The 17000-nt window shown below is 46.1% G+C and overlaps 2 protein-coding genes across 2 annotated transcripts; one reads left to right on the forward strand and one right to left on the reverse strand.

Moving 5' to 3' along the window:
* Positions 1 to 524: 524 nt before the first annotated feature.
* On the reverse strand, positions 525 to 1709 carry COX19 (cytochrome c oxidase assembly factor COX19). Its single transcript, XM_088529452.1, has 3 exons — positions 1573 to 1709; positions 1343 to 1454; positions 525 to 704 (listed from the first exon to the last, which is right to left on the reverse strand). Exons 1-3 carry the CDS (start codon positions 1652 to 1654, stop codon positions 617 to 619), a joined length of 282 nt encoding a protein of 93 aa, XP_088385578.1. The 5' UTR covers positions 1655 to 1709; the 3' UTR covers positions 525 to 616.
* A 5289-nt stretch (positions 1710 to 6998) lies between these two features.
* On the forward strand, positions 6999 to 13611 carry LOC104578052 (cytochrome P450 2K4). Its single transcript, XM_010225584.2, has 9 exons — positions 6999 to 7196; positions 9361 to 9523; positions 9719 to 9868; positions 10265 to 10425; positions 10608 to 10781; positions 11325 to 11466; positions 12042 to 12229; positions 12744 to 12885; positions 13315 to 13611. Exons 1-9 carry the CDS (start codon positions 6999 to 7001, stop codon positions 13500 to 13502), a joined length of 1506 nt encoding a protein of 501 aa, XP_010223886.2. The 3' UTR covers positions 13503 to 13611.
* Positions 13612 to 17000: the final 3389 nt, after the last annotated feature.

Genomic DNA, 17000 nt, shown 5'->3' on the forward strand with positions numbered 1-17000 from the left:
GCATACTGGTTGGTAAAAACAAATTTATCCACATCTGCAGGCCTGGCTGCACGAAGCTTGCAGTTTAAGAGACAGATACAGAGAAATGATCCAACATAATAAATAAACAATTAAAAGGGAATGGGGGAAGAGGGAAAAGATACAGTGAAAAACACAAGTAGAAGATCTTCAGATTGCCTATTCAAAATGTATTTCCAGAGGGCTATCTAAGAGGCAAATTAATTAATACCAAGTTCAGGCCAAAATAAAGAAAAAGCTTCATTTGCATGAGAAGGGAACACTGCTGCCTCTGCTTGTTCACAGTAAATTTTACAAACACCTGTCACAGATCTTAAAGACACGCGTTATTTTGTTGAAGAACACTGCAAGCAGTAACAGTTTTCTTATGTGCAAATTAATCTTCTTAATCTTTAAGGCCAGCATACAGAAATTAAGAAAAGTGTGGAATACTTCAATTTCAGCAGTTTTGCTTATTTCAAAAATCTTATTTTTTGAAAGAGAATTGTGGAAAAATAGTTCATTTGGGAAACACTTTCTATTCCCTAATGCACAGAGTGTACAATATGTACTACATAACAGTTATGCTTTCCACAAAAGAGAAGTTTTCTGGTCTTCTTTATAGCTTTTCAGGTTTTGCTTCTGCTTTCTCATCTATCAGGTCTTTAAATCCCAGTTTTTCCAGTGGTTCGTTAGCCATAAGTTGCCTGAGATAGAAACAACAAAAAATGCATTTAACAGATCACAGTCCATGACAAAGAGCACAGAACCCTTTTCCAATTCACCTCTTACTGTGAAGAAATCATAGAATCATAGAATGCTTAGGGTTGGAAGGGACCTCTAGAGATCATCTAGTCCAACCCCCCTGCATACGCAGGGACACCTAGAGCACGTGGCACAGACTGCAAGACTGTCAAATGAAGTACCTGCTACTTAGCAAAGCTCAAAAACTTTGACTTTGCAAAAGCTCCATTTGGGGATTTTCTTCCCTTACCAAGTGGCTTGGCAGCCAAGTGTGTTATATCCTAGTTTTAATATTTATCAACAATTTTCTCAAGGAAAACTGATCGTTTTGATTAATTACTGGAGGATGCAGGAGCTTCCCAAAAGCTGGTGTGCAAGGTGTGCACATGTGCAAGGTAACAGGCCTGACACCACCAGGCACCCGGCTTTACTTCCCTAAGCGACTTCCAAACCCCTTAGGATCTACCCATCCATCACAGACTGCTCCTGTACTTGCACCCCCAGCATTTCCCTACGGAATTCCCAGAGGGCCTGCGGGACGGCAGCGGGATCAGCCCTGGGGAGGCGGCGCTCGGTGCCCGCGGCGGCCCCGCACACTCGCCTCTCCATGCGGCACTGCAGGTAGGCCATGGCGCGGGGCCGGCACGCGCTGCTCTCGGAGCCGCTCTGGCGCAGACACTCCAGGAACTGCTCCTTGAAGGCGGCGCATTCCCCTGCGGGGAGACACGGGAGCTCAACGGCCGGGCCGCGCCGCCATGACGGCCCCGGAGGGGGGACGGGGGCGGAGGGAGAGGGCCCGGGCGGCGGCGGGGGCCGCCGTTACAGCCGCACCGAAGTGATCCAGCGGGAAGGCGCCCTTGTCCGGCGGCCGCGCCTTGAAGCTCTTGGCGCTGAAGTTCATGGCCGTGGACATGATGGCGGCGCCTCCTCCTCGCGGCTGCGCGCGCGCGCCGAGCGCCACCGCGGCCCCGCCCGCCGCGCGGCCACGTGACCGCCGACGCCCCGAGAGAGGCGGGGCCCGTAGAAACGGCGTCGCCGTTGCCACGGCAACCGGCGGCGCGGAGCGGCCGCTAGGGGGCGTGGCGTCTCCACGGCAACCCGCCGGGGCCGGGGGCAAGAGTGACGTCACTGCCCGCGCGGTCACCCCGGCGACGCGGGGTCGCCATGGAAACCCCCACCTGGGCCGCCATGTTGGCGCTCCCCGCAGACGCCCCGTGGGGTCTTTCCAAGCTCCTGGGAAGACCAAATCCCGCCGGGAAGAGCGGGGTGCGCTGGGCACTGCCCTGGGCCGTGCCCCCTGCGTCCCCTGCTTCCCTAGCTGCAACTAATCCCCGCGAAATAAAACATCCTCTGCTCACAGAACCGGTTATTTCCCTGGCTGGCCTCTGGAGTCTCCTACAACAGGTCCAGGGGATGCAGGCAATTTTCAAGGATAATCTGCTTTGAGAAGGGAAAGAAAACGGAAATTGGCCTTTCCTCACATAGTTGACTGCTGAAATATATTTGCTTGGGTGTCTTGCAAAAATGAGAGACCAGTGTCAGCAAATCAATTTATATAGCAACCAACGTCATCCAAATTCTCCTGTTTCTTCCGAAACTGCCACCTCCATTAGGAGACCTTGGTGGGACCAGAGCTCCTTGTTTCCCAAAGGCTTTAAGAAGTCATTTCGCACTCCCCACTGCTCAGGACAGGGGCCCTACTTACAAATATATATATATATTTTGGACCTAGTATCACTGATGGTGTGATGGGGTACAAGGGGGTTCATTTAACCCACTCCAGTTTTCACTATGTATCACACCGCTACTGTCTTTCTCCTTTGCCTCAAGCTGCAATTGGCTTAAGGAGGTTTTTCATCTCTTTTAAGTTGATTTAATTTTAATGAAATAAGTATAAAGAATGCCAGGCTAGGGAAGAATAAAAATAAAAATCTGCAGTTGTTGAGGACAGCCGTTATAGAAATATTACCTGAAGCCCCACTTAAAGCGCTTTATTTTCTGTGTGTGCTTCAATTGCTTTCTTACTACTGTATTTAAAATTGTAAATGGAAAATTACCCCATTTCCTATTACATAAGGTTTACACAGCCTGAAATACGAGATTTTATTATTATTATTAATTTGTTTTCGGAGCTCTGAACAATAGGTGTTTTTAGTAGATGGTAAATAGCGCTTTTCCACTTGACTTAATTATAACACTGGGCAGTAAAAGGGAGACCATCCTCTTTCGTAAGTGTAGGAAACAGACCGTCTGCCAGGTCTCCAAGGAGTCGGCAGCGCAAAAGCTGCTTGGTTTGTCTGAAAAGCTTTAGCCGAAGTATCAAAACAACCGATTTTAGCGCTTTTCCTGAATTATGCCTCAGTTTCTGGTGCCAGGGTTGACCTGCTAGCTCCCTGCGTGCTGCAGGGAGATATTCAGGGATCCCAGGACAGGATTATTCCCAAACAGGCCAACTCGGTCCTATGCAAGGACTGTATCGACTTGCTGTCTTTTATTACATCCAAATGTTTTGATTATCTACTGATTAGCTCAGCATCTTTCACTGGAATCTTAAGTTTTGTGGTTGCCCGAATTCACCTCAGGTAGAGTAGCAGGTATTTCGTTATGTTTATTTAACGTTCTTACTGCAAGTATCAGTTGTATCTTCTAGGGTTTCCTGTAAAGGCAGAGTTTGTCGTAAAAGCTAGTACATGTGCTTTAGCAGTTTAGTATGTATTTTTCCCAAGGAGATCAAATGAAATCTCTATTAGATAATCAGTGCTAAGAAGAATCTCATTTGCAGATTAAGCCAACTAGTTCCAAAAGAATTCAGCAAAAACAGTGCCACAAAGAACGGTGTCACTCACAAAGAAATTAATGCTTTTCACTTATTTTCTTCTAAAGACGTGAGACTCTCACTGCATAACAAAAATCTGAATTGTACAAGATACAAATGTGCTGTCAGATGGGTTTTTAACCTGCTTAGCATTGCTTTTAAAAGTGCCAAAATGAAGTACAACATCACACCAGGAACCAGAATCCATTTCCCTTGCAGTGAGCCAGGTAGAGTCCGGGGCTCTCATTATTTCTCTCTCTCACTACACCACGTCTTTAAGAGCCTCCAGATGCAAATTATTAAGTAGGTAATTTGAAAATAATTTATCGACAAGCTGTGAAAGGCTTTGACTGAGTACAGTTCTTGGGGATTTTGCAGCCTGGCTCGGGATAGCTGTAAGAAATGAATCAGCTGAACAAGACCAAGCACATTCAAACGCTGGAATTTGTGCCCTTGAGACTGCTGTTCCCAGGTAAGGTGCAGAACACACCTCAGAGAAACATCCCTCCGGGATCACTCACTCAGCCTCACCCTTGCGCTGCGAGCACCCAGGCAGCTCTTACATAAGGTGTCTTGCTCCATCACTGCCCGGGGCTCTTGTAAACCATTTTTCTCCCCTTTAATTCAGGTTCCTAGACAAGCAAAAATGCAGAATATTGCCAGAAGAGTCTGGGGAATGGGGATTTCTGCTACGGATGATTAATTAAATTTTACTGTTTTGCACTTAGAGGGAAACCATAGTTTCATGCCAGTGAGGTCAGGGCCTTAATATGCTATGTGCGCTACAAAGCTGTACAGAATGGTAGTTAATTTCTGATATGATTCAACCAAAGCCTCATCAGGATAAAGAGGAGCACAGTAAAAATAGTCACACTGTGCTGCAAGTCAAAGCCATCTCTTTTATTACCTCGCTAGCTGCAGCTCTGGTGTAACTAAATCCACCTCTTACCTGCACCACCAAGGCAGGGGCTCGAAAGGAAGACGCTGGGACTCTGGTACCTACCAGCCAAGCTCTGTCCATAATGCTCTGAGTTTCTCTTGGCTCAGTATCATTTCTGCTATACCATGGCGAGGTGAACTGAAGCTAGAGACCCAGAGGAGAAAGATCTTCAGAGCTGTGTTGAGGCTGTTGATCTGTTCAGCCCCATATTGAAAATAAACTCTTGATAAGCTGAGTTCCTCAATACTAATCTCCCAGGTTGGGCTGCTTTGGCTTCTTGACATTAGGTCTGAAAACCCATATATTCGCATTAAAAATGATTTTGAAAAGTATTTGCAAAAAAAACCCCTTTTCATTCCACAGCAGTTGTACACCACAGACTGATTTCACAGATAAATGAATAAGAAACCCTGTATTTGTACAAGTTATTTGTATCAAAATTAACACAGACAACACCCAAGATATTGATCACTATCCTGTGGTAGATCCTATGAAAACACTGAGCTGCAGGACTGCGGAAGAAGTAGGTGGAATCCCATAAAACACCGCAATAATCATGAAAGATGTGGAGAGGTCAAAGTCTGAGAGCTATTGATTTCCTTTTGTACCAGCATTTGTCAAGGTGAGGAAAATCCATTGGCAAAGAGCAGCCCGAGTTTTAACACATGAGAGTCTTTCAAAAATGTTAATGTTTAATAGGGTGTTCTCATGCTGTATATATCCCTGATAACAATGCTCGGGCTGATAGGCATCTCCGGAGGTTGTAATTCAGGTATACAGGCACTTGGTGTTCACTCGTGTGGTTTATTATGTTATCAGAACTCATTGACTGAATTATGGCCTTATAATAGCTCTCTCTGTCTGCATTACCCGCTGTAACCATAGCATTATTAACCTGCCTCCCATTAGAAGATTATGTGTCCTTCTCCAGATGAGCACGCAGAAGGTAAATAACTCTGTCTCTTCAATGCACAGGCTCATTTTCTAGCAGAAACTGATTATTTCCCCCGAGTTATGTCCACAAAGTGAAGTCTGGCTGCCTGAAGATGATTTTGATTCTGGCTCGTGGTAGCAGAAAGAGGAAGATAGTGTGAGCAGGGAGCAAAGTTCACTGCCCAGTCCTGCGTGGGGGCCTCACCTGCAAGGCAGCACCGTGGACGGGCAGCACCTCCAGTGCTGCGTTCGGGATCGCACACGGGAAGCCAAGGCTTGCGAGGAAGAAATCGAGGTGATGAAATAGCATTCGTGGTATTTTAAACCTGCAGCGATTCCTCACTGGAGCTCTCATCCATCATTTCCCACAATGAATGCATCAGCCTAGCAGGCCGGCACGTCCACGGGCTCATTGCCCGAGAACAAACTTCACTCAGTCTTATCCCCAGGTACAACTTGCCTTTAAACAGGCTGGAAATCCTCGAGAAGGGAGAAGGCTCCTGCTTTCTGGGGCAGCAGCACAGAGGTAGCCCTGTGCAGCCAGTGAACTCTCTCCATGGGTACCCACGATGCTCATGGAGGGTTTTTTCCTCCCTCTTCCTACTGCTGCATATAAGCTCTCAGGAGCACAAGGATCACATCTTTAGCTCAGTGAGGAGTCTGGCAGAACAGGATGTTCTTGGAAATGCCTGGGAGAGGAGGATTCAGCCCAAAACTTGCAGTTTCCAGCAGATCTTGAGGATGACGTGCCCATGCACAGACCTCCTTTCTTTGCCCACTCTGCCTAGTCCTCTTCTGCCCAGGCCAATTCATCCTTATAATAAAATCCCTTCTATCCCAATAACAAACCTTGAAGAAGAGGCAAACACTTTTTTTTTTTTAATGGCAATCTTGTCAGAGTTTATTGCTCCTCCCTGCCTTCAGCTAATGCACTTTTATTATTATTAATAAATAATAATTTTTCTATCAGTGGAGCTCACACCCAGGAGAGGATTTTATTGGGGTGGCAGAAAAGCAGTGATAAGGTTTGCTGCTGCCTGTAAATGGACAAACTCCCGTCTGCAAGCCCCAGTCAGCACAAATTTGTGCCTTTGCTCCAGGTCCTCCCTGGTCAGTCTTGTCTGCCCTGGGCCCAACCTGCCCGCCACCCCAGGCTAAGCAATACTGAGGGCTTTCCCTCCTGCTTCCAGCTTTTTTCATTGCATTCTCAGTGTCCTATGGCCTTATGCTATGGGCAGCTATGGGGGGAAACCTAACACAGGCTCTGGTCCTTAATTCTGCCCTTGAGATCGCTGAGACCACAACACATCCACAGCAAAGGTTTTCACCAGAAAGCAAACACCTTGTCCCAGTGTTGTGGATGAAACAAGAGCTCCAGATTAAGATAATCTGTCTTCTGGATTTCTGGTTTCTGAAAAAAACAAAGAAAAAAGGTGTAAATGTGAGTAAACAAGACCTGGGAGCCCTTTTCTCTCTGCAAAGCTGCTTCCCCAGAAGGTGGGTTCAAGCATGGAAAGAAGGGCTATAAAGGAGGCTCCAAGGTGTTCGTGCCTCCATTTTGATGCAGCCATGGCCATAAGGAGCCTGCTGCAATATATGGGCTTTAGCTCGCTGCTCTATTTGGCAGCAGGGCTGGTAGCTCTCGTCTACTTTCTTACCAGCAGGAAGAAATCAGTTTGCAATTTGCCTCCTGGGCCACGACCTCTTCCTCTGATCGGGAACTTGAACGTGGTGGACCTGAAAAAGCCATTCCAGTCGCTGACAGAGGTAGGGTCTTGAGTGAGCAGGCAGGAAAACCGGCTGTGTGCAGTGCCTGATGAGAGAAATGCAGCGGGGTGAGGGAGATGGGATAGTGTTTGCATGGGGTGCGAGGTAGAAATGAGCTATTTGCGTTAAGGGCAAACTGGCAGACACCTTCCTAGATATATATGTCTATATGTACTGATATGTACCTGCTTGGTTTCTACACATGCAAGCAGAAGCCCCCTTGCAGCCAGGTCCACACCGGGGGTACCTCGAGCCCTAGTTGTGGCCCCAGACTCTGCAGCTAGAAGGCCCGAGCTGGACCAGTCTGCTGAAGGGTGGGGACCATTCGCTATCAACAACCCTGTCCTGACAACCACCTCGCACAGGAGCAGGGAAGGAGGGCAGGGAAGAAAGTTATTGTTCCCCCAGCAGAGGAAACTGCCTCATGTGTACATTTATTTCCAAAGTTAGTTACGTCCTCGTGATGCAAAGCTCAACTCTGCCTCCTCTCTCTCCCCTTGCACACATGCTGGCTAGGGTTATTTAAGACTTGGTGCATGGGTACTAGGGTAGCTTTTGTGCCTCTAGGTAAACAAATTCCTTTTTCTTATGCAGCTCCATGGATACCTTTATTTCTCAAGGGGGAAAAAAAAAGACTTAAATATTTTAAAGGCAGCTGTGATGTTTGTTTCAGAAGGCAGCTGCGATGTTCCCATAGGGAGGTGAGGACAATTCAACATGAATTTGGGTTTCTTCAGGTGGCTGTAGAGACCTCCGAGGGACTGTGGCTGGTCGGCCACGTTCCCCAAGCCCGTGCTTGCCAGGCACGGCAGCAGCAGGGTCCCCAGTGACCCCCAGCAGGATGGCAGTGCAGACGCTGCAATTCTCCCGTTAGTCATAGAAGAGGCACATCCTGGGCCGCAAGAGTTCAGATTTCCTATAGCAGCCACACAGCATCCATCTGTCTGGACTTTGGGAGCCGCTAGGCTTGGGCAGAGCACAACTTTCATGGTCCTGCAGTCCTGAGCTCCCACTTGATCAGATGTGTGTTTGAGGAGGGTTGAAGGAAGGGCAACTATTTTGGGGGATTTTATGATACATATGTCATTTGCAGGCACCAGATTCATTTCCTATAAGATGCCAAGCAACTTTTTTGGGGCTTTCAGGCCTGCCACATCCAAAATTCATATTGCTGAGAAAAGCCAGGACTGATGCCAAGATGTACTAATGCAAAGAAATGACCAAACAAAGAGTGAGACTCAGATGTGTGTAACTATCCCTGGATCTGCCTGGCACCCTGTGATCTGCCAGAGAGGAAGAAACCAGTGTTAATGTTATCTCCCAAGCTGTCAAACCACCATTTGATGAAAACAAATTCAATTTGTCTGCTGTAATAACAGGAGCTGCTTCTAATCTGAAATTCAATTTTCTGTATGTATCTAATGCATAGCAAATGGTAACCCAGGCACATCGGAAACAAGACATTTGGAGCGGATGGCTCACAGTATGTTTAAATGAAGTCTAAACTACTGAGTGAATGATTAGATTGTCAAAGCCACCCTTCTCTGTAACAGATGATTCATACTTAATTTGCTGTAAAAGCCTTGAGCTCCTGTGACATTATCTACAAGAATATGCTTCCTGATTGGATTCAAATTTCTGGTGGCCAGCAAATAACTTTGCTATGACTGCAGCACTACCCACCTTGCAATAACTTGAGACAAGTGCTGTCCTGAAAGAAAGAGTTATTGTAGCTTTGTTCTTGCAGTGTTTGTGGCTTCAGCCCCGAAGGTGTGTGCACACCCCCTTGCCTCAGGTCAATGGTATTAAAATAAACAGGCCCTCACACTGGGCCTGCCTGCTACGGCATTTTTCTAATGAGCTCCCAAATGGGAGTTTCGCTGTTTTGGCCTGTTACTGCAAAGAACTGTAGGAATGCAGTGACATTTTATCAGCTGCTCATCTCATAGGAGCAATGATAGCAGACACCTTGTTGTGCAAACAGGGTGCAAGCAGAGATGATGGCTGGTGATAGCTGAACTTTATTATTTGCACTACAGCAGCTCCTGGAAATTTCAGGCAGGGCTGGGAAGGTCCTTTCATGCTAGAAACCAACTAGGGTAGCTAATGTTACCCTATGGCTCCCGATCAGCTTTTGAATGACCATATTTATTTACCTTTGAAGCTCTCCAAGATATATGGCAACATCTTCACTGTGCATTTTGGACCCAGGAAAGCTGTGGTACTGGCGGGATATGAAACTGTCAAGGATGCCCTTTTAAATCATTCTGAAGAATTTGGAGAAAGAGCAGAAATACCTATATTTATGAAAATAGCACAAGGAAATGGTAAGCTTTTTGTTAGTTACTTTTCTTTTTCAGTTTGTCTGTACCGATTTCATTCCTTTGGCAGAAAATATTGTCCTCCTTCGGTTTGCTTTTTGTCTTTTTAACAGTACACTGAGTAGCTTTTGTATCAGTGTTTAAGTAAGCCTTAAAATTATTAATTGCAAGTAACACAAGGATCTTGTACCTTTATTTTAGGCCTAGGATTCAGCCATGGAGAGATATGGAAAACTATGAGAAGATTCACCTTGACCACACTGCGAGATTTTGGAATGGGAAAAAGAACAATTGAGAATCGAATTCTTGAGGAAGTAACTTCCCTCATTAAGTATTTTGCATCTTATCAGGGTGAGTGTCAAGAATTTCATCCAGAGACAGATCACATTTCTAGCTGAACCACAAAGATAAATGAGCAGGTAACTTCAAGCAAATGGTATCTTGTGCTTAAAGTTTAGTACATATTTAAGTGGGTTATTGAACTGAGGCCTTAAAACAGTGAAACTGAGTTCCCTGTGGTGCAGTCTGTGTAGTGAATGAGGCATTTTCCAAAGGAAATGTAATGTAGTCAATATATCTTTTCTCATTTATTGAATGTGGCCTTTTCCACAGTGTTACTCCACCATGTTCAAAGTCAGTCAGTGACCCCAGAGAAAACCAAATCTAGCCATACTCACCCCAGCAGGACACTTCCTTGTTGCAGGGCAGAATCACATCACCGTTTGTTTTCTCTGCTTGGATTAACAGGGAAGCCTTTTGATACAAAGATGATACTCAACAGTGCTGTATCCAATGTCATCTGCTCCATACTGTTTGGAGAGAGGTTTGAATATGACGATCCTGCATTTCTAACTTTACTGAAGCTGTTAAATGAAAATACCAAGCTGTTGGGTTCCCCTATGGTACTGGTAAGGTTTTAGGTTTTAGCTTTTTCTGGGATATCTAGTTGCCTATGTTTGTTTTCCTGACCTCCCACATTTGCTTATCAAGGTGAGGTTGAGGAGAACATTACCCAGTACAGACCAGCTGTCTGTTATGTCTGGGATTCTGTGTCTGATTCCAAGATTAACAGCATGTTATTGCTCCACAGCTTTATAATTTCTACCCATCTCTTGGATTTCTCTTTGGCGCTCCCAAGACTGTGCAACAAAATGTCGATGAGCTGTCTGCTTTTCTCCAGAAGCTCTTTCAGGAGCACAAAGATGAGCTTGATGAAAATAACTTGACAGGCTTTGTTGATGCCTTTCTTATGAAGCAACAACAGGTACTTTAAAGCTAAATCTCAGAGTCTTTCTGTTCTCTTAGCTCTGACATATTGTGAAGAGTGATCATCTGTCAGGGACTGGAAGTGAATGAAAACACAAAAACTACAGTTTTTAGAATATATTAAAGCTAATGCTCACAGTGAGCAGTGCTGTCCTTGCTCCATAGTTCCCCTGAAACTGCTGATTAAAGGGATCTAGTTGTCAGGACATCCCCTGTGGGTGACGTCTGCTCAGCACATAAAGGGGGTGTCATCCCAAACCTTCCTGCAAGAATTGTACAGTGATCAACTTCATTGCAGTAACTGAATTCCTACTTACATAATACTTGGATTTAGGCACTGTATGCACACTGAAGATTGGACAAATTCTATATATTCCATGCACTATAGGTTCAGATCCTAAAATGTTGAGATCCCTTTAGCTTATGAAGTCACAAAAAGCTAAAATGCAGATAAAAAACACACAATGGCAACACATTCATTTATTTGTATCATTTGCTATAAAGCTAATGACATAAAGAACATTATTTTTACATTTTGAAGGAGACAAAGAAATCCAACACTTACTTCCACAATGGCAATCTGCTGTTTTCAACCTTGGACCTCTTTGCTGCTGGGACTGAGACTACTTCTACAACTATGCGCTGGGGTCTTCTTCTTATGATGAAATACCCAGAAATTCAGAGTAAGGCTAAGAAGTCTTCTTGTACAATACTCTGTTGCATACTCAAGGCTTTGATTAGAGAAGGGAGGGAAGGGACTCATTCAGTGTTGTCTAGAGTAATTACTTTAAGGACTGTGAGACAGTAACAACCACGGACTTACAGAGATATTTTATTTAGCTGTTTGCAAAGAAACAGCACAGCCAAGTGGGAGAGGCTACAGGCCAGCCTTGGGCAGCTGCAGTAAAGCTCCCCCATCGCTGTTCTCCTGCAGGCTGTCAGCCTACCCCACTGCAACGAGCCCTCTTCGCTCTCCCGTCTTCTCAAGGACTGATTTTGATCTGGTTGCTTTCGAAGGCCGTGGCATGAGATCAGAATCGGGCATGGCGTGTCCTGTAGCAATGCCATTCACGCTCCCTTGCCCCTACGGAAAGGGGAAAGATGTGGAAAGAACCATATCACACATTGACTTACCTGCCTCTATTTCTGCTCTTGCCAAATACCTCTCACTATTTTCCCAGTTATTGACCTTGCCTAAGTCATTTTGGTTGCAAGATAAGAGGGGATTACAATTTCTTCATCCTTTCTTCCTCACAAGGAAAAATTCAGGAAGAAATGAATCACGTCATTGAACCAGGACAGCTGCCCAAGTTGGAGGACCGGAAAAAAATGCCGTATACAGATGCAGTGATACATGAAATACAAAGATTTGCCAATATACTCCCAATGAGTGTATCACGATCAACTCCTACCGATGTGGATTTCCAAGGTTATGTGATTCCTAAGGTGAGTTTTGAGGTTGTCAGCTTACATTTCACAGAATTCTTAGTTTCTTTTAAAGCAGGCAAAAAAAGTCAGAAAACCTATAGATGCCCCAATATTTGGTTTAATCTATTATGTGATTTTTGGTCTTGGATCCAGGACGGCTGTTACAACTAAGGGCTGGATTGAGCTCGTAGTTACAGCTTTTTGAACCCAGACTAACCACAGACTTTAATTAAATCACACTGGTTTGAATCTCTTTTGCCAAATGTGAAACCTCTAATTGAGCTTCTTGCTTGAAAGGTATTTCTGAATATGTAAGAAGGGAATGCCCCAAAAGAGAGCAGCAACTACTGCTAAGAGGTGAGGCATGGCAGGGAAGCATCTGCTAGTTCTGTTTGCCATGGTTCAGTCTTACTGACCTCTTCACACTGGAAAGAAAACAAAACAAGCAAAAAACTCAGCCAAAATAGCCTAACTGGACTGTGGAAGTGATCTGTTCCTACCAACTACCACGAGTTTCTTTGATTCCTTTCAGGGGACAGAGGTTATTCCGTTGCTGACTTCTGTTCTGAATGATGAGCTGCACTGGAAAACCCCTGATCAGTTCAATCCTTCTCACTTCCTGGATGCTGCTGGGAACTTCATTAGAAGAGAGGCATTTATTCCATTTTCCATAGGTGAGAGGAGTATTTTGTGCACCACCTGCACTTAGGCTAATTGCTTAGACTAATTTCACAGCACCCAGTGAATCCAGAAGTAGTTTTGGATGTTGGAAATTATGAAAGTCAGAAACACAGAACATAGGATAAAGGAATTCTGGTCATTCATCCAGTTCACTGTGCTGTAAATTTCCATCTCTTACCTGGGAGAGCTGGGCTGGAATGTGGGAGGCACTGATTTACTCACAGGCACTGAATGATCTCACACATGTACAGGCCTCTGCATGGTCTGAGACCCTTTCAGCACCTCTTGTAAACAGAGAGAGGGAAGGAAACTTTTCCTGTCTCAACAGCCAGTTGTTACAGGCTGTATGTGCAGTTTAGAAGGCCTCCAACTCCAACCATATTACGGTGCTGATCTTTTACTTCTCTTCTGGTTATTTTTAGGACGAAGGGCTTGCATTGGAGAAGGCCTGGCCAAAATGGAGCTGTTCCTCTTCTTCGCAGGCTTGCTCCGCAAATTTGTTTTCCAGACCCCTCCAGGAGTAGACAAGTCAGATCTAGATCTCACTGCTGATGTTGGCTTTACCTTGAACCCCATGCCTCACCTGGTCTGTGCGGTGCCCTGCGAATGATCCAGCCACATGCCGTAAACGTAGTGAGCACTTTAGGCTTGAAATTAAGTCCGCTTACAGGGGTTACAAAAGCTGTCTATTCCTGAGCTTTAGGAGAAGGAAGACAATGAGCACTGCTGTTTTTCTCTCTTTCATATCATCCTTTTTAAGAGCTCTCCTGATGCTAGTATAACACAAATCCTTCAGACACCCTAAGTGCAGCACTGAGACACAGTGCAATCCATTCCTGGAACAGCACGTCAGAAAAGCAGCTTTCAGGGCTGCTGAAGGAAGGAAATGGTTTCTGGCCTCCCCTATGGATATAACCCATCAGAGGCTCTAGCCTCTGCCCTAAGAGCCTCCCTCCACTGGGTATTTCCCAGCCCAAAGTGCAAGCAGTGTAGCAGACCCGACTGATGGCCCAGCTGGAGCCAGCAGACACAGAGTGTAAATACTTAATGGGTCTAGAAACCTCCCAGGGACAGTTGTTCGGCTAAGCCTCATTCTGAGTTTCCATTGCACAATGCAACCTGTCTTATCTTCCTCACAGAGCCCCAGACACTGGGGTGTAACATGGGTCTATGCCAGGAGACAGACGTAGGGGCAGATATCAGAAAACATCTATGTGGTTTGGGAAGTAGGTTCATTCCGACTCCCACCAGGAACTTTGTGCTAAAGAGCCTATTTATGACAGGGCCAAACCAGCAGTTTTCTGCTTCGGCTCAGAAGGGCATTTTCTGCTCTTCCCTGACTCTCCTGACTTCAACTCCTGTTAAATCCTTGGCTAGGCCAATTCAGATCCTTAAGCTAGCTGAAAATAACCATCCCCAGAAAGTGAATAGCTTCTGAGTCAGCTCACTAAAGACTGGGCCCATTCCAGAAGCAGTTCCAGGAACATGCAGTTTGGAGCCAGGGTGCACAACTCCCAGTCTCCCAGCTCCTCTCGACTTCTTTAGCTGCAGCTCAGAGCCTAGTTAATCTCAGGATCTCCTTTATCATCCACAGACAGAAAGAGGCTGTGGGTGATTCAACTGCCATAAGGTCTGAATTCTGAATTGCTCCCTCTTTTCATTGACTGCAGAGTGAGCCACTACCCCCAGGCTTCTAATTAAAATTTCTCAATCATCTGATATGTGAAGTTTGGTGGGATGAGTAGGGCAATACTTTATTTTCATCTTGACTGAAAATAGGACTTCAACACTTTAGAAATGTTATCCTCTGTCCATAGCATTATGGGAGATGCACAGCCCCTGGCATTTTAACCTGCCTCCCTCTCCAGACATTCCTGGTGTCAGGAATAAACAGCAAGGTCTCCAGGCAGACTAACAGACTCAGCCTGAAGCCCCAAGCAGTGATGAGCAAATGACACTGTCATGGGTGCCCACAAAAGTGATATGTGCTCAGAGCACAGCAAGACCAGGGTCAGAGTATGAATTGCAAGGCAAATTTTCATCCATGTCAAAAGTGCTTTGGCTGCTTACAGAAGAACCTACATAATGTTACAAATGCAGAGCTGATAATACATTGCCTACCTGAGACCCTGCATCACTGCCAAAGTTTAATAGGCTTTTGTATCTCGTGACTGTGAAAACAGATATTGTAAAACTGGTAATAGAGCCTGCAAGGAGTAGGTTGGACCTTGCACTTTGTCACCAAGCCTCTCACCTATACCATTAATGTGCGATATGGGGTCTCTGCAGAAAGCTGCATTGTACTTTTACTGGAATTGCACTTTTACTTGCACTGTACCTTGGAGCCTGCCCCAGCTGCTGGATCCGCCTCGGGAGAACTGCCTAACAAATTAAGGAACAAGAAAGCCTTCGCTGTGGAGCTTGTGCACGTGTTTGCTGCTGCTCCGCTCGCGGGCTAGCTACCACAAGCCTGACCTTAGCTCCTACTGAGTATGTAAATATTTCCCTCTCTTGCTGTAGATCTATCTGGGGTTGCTGGAAAAGGTGGGTTTAGGGTCAAGCTGATAAAGTTGGGCCGCGCCACCTTTAATAAACCCATGCTGGAGTGGTATGGCCAGGGATCTGCAGGGAACATGCAGCAGGGGCATGTTTAACAGTGCAAAAGGTGAGGAATACTCGTAGCTGGGAACAGCACAGAGAAAATCATTGAAATCAGCGCCACAAAATCACAGCTGAAAAGGCAATGTGACAGAAATGTGGAATAGTTTAATGATTTTCCCCTCCAAATGTATCTCCTATCAAAAGCAGGCGCACAGCCCACAGGTAGGATGCACAGATGGAGAAGGGACATGGGAAGGAGAGGCCACAGAGTGTCCCACTGCAGGCAGGATGCGTCCCCTGCTTCCTCAACCCTTTCTCATTACAGAGGCAAAATGGAAAATTAAAGTGAATGGCAGCAAATATAAACCAGTAGAAGAAAACAGACTTTCTTGTGCACAGTTAGGCTGCAGTTTACTGTTACAGACTTAACACTGGGACAAAGGATGCCACTCCATCCACTTAAAAGCAAAAGATAGGCTTTTAAGCCAAATAAGGTTACGATGAAATATTTTCTTATCTTACAGTACCTCTAGGGAGTTTCTGTAGTACTTGGGTCTGGCTTGTGTCTGACAGGATATTGCTCTAGCCGGCTCTCTGATGTGGCCTCTTACGGTGATTCCCACGTTCCTGTGGCTCCTGCACTTGCTCAAAAGGAACTTGCTACGATAAAGCCAAGAGCATCTGAGGCTGCCGTCTTGCCAGGCTGCAGTGCCAGCCAAGAAGTAGGCTGGCAAAGGAGGCACAGGCATCGCAGGGGATTTAGGTTAATTTAAGGGCCGCAGGGGTGGAGGTATCTCCCGGGGGTCGGTGCCGGTGATGCTGAGCGGTGCTCTCAGGGCTCGGTCTCACCAGTGCCACCCGTGCTGCTCCCCGAGGCTGGAGATCACCACGGGGACATACGGGACTGAAGAGAACCCAGCTGGGAGCACCCCGAGGGGCCCGGCTGCCCCAGGAATGCACCCGGAGCGGTGTCAGCGTCGGGCAGTTGTTTCGTGCTCGGCTCCATGCGTGCGGTAGGGGAGCACGTAGCAACGCGGCTCCCCAACGAGACACGCAGCAGGAGCGTTACCGAGACAGGAATTTCTTGTCATCGCAAGACAAGATTGTCATTTTTGTCATTGTCATTTTAATGCATTGCACTTGGAGCCTGGCTTAGAAAAACGCAGCAACCTCCCCTCCGCCGCCCCCAGCTTTTTGGACATAATTTAAGTCTGTTTCTGAAAGGCTTTTTTATGATTTCAGCAGCTCCCAAGGCAAGGCTGAAATACCAAGATAGAGGCAGCCGCACGTAACTCTTGCAGCGCAGGGTGCTGCAGTCACAGTTGCCATCGCAGCGCCCTGGGTTTGCACCCTGTGTCAGCCCTGACCCTTCGTGCTGCCTCCTCACTCCCTTCAGCAAGGAGTGAGTCATTTCTTGGGGAAACTATTGTCTCCAGCCCATTTCTTGGAAACTAATAAAAAAAAAAAGCCACAATGCACTTGTCTGTTTCGCTTCTGAGCGACACTT

The sequence above is a fragment of the Tinamus guttatus genome, unplaced genomic scaffold, assembly GCF_059628265.1.
Source record: "Tinamus guttatus ecotype Peru unplaced genomic scaffold, ASM5962826v1 Tinamus_guttatus_pri_ptg000330l, whole genome shotgun sequence".
Lineage (NCBI taxonomy): Eukaryota > Metazoa > Chordata > Aves > Tinamiformes > Tinamidae > Tinamus > Tinamus guttatus.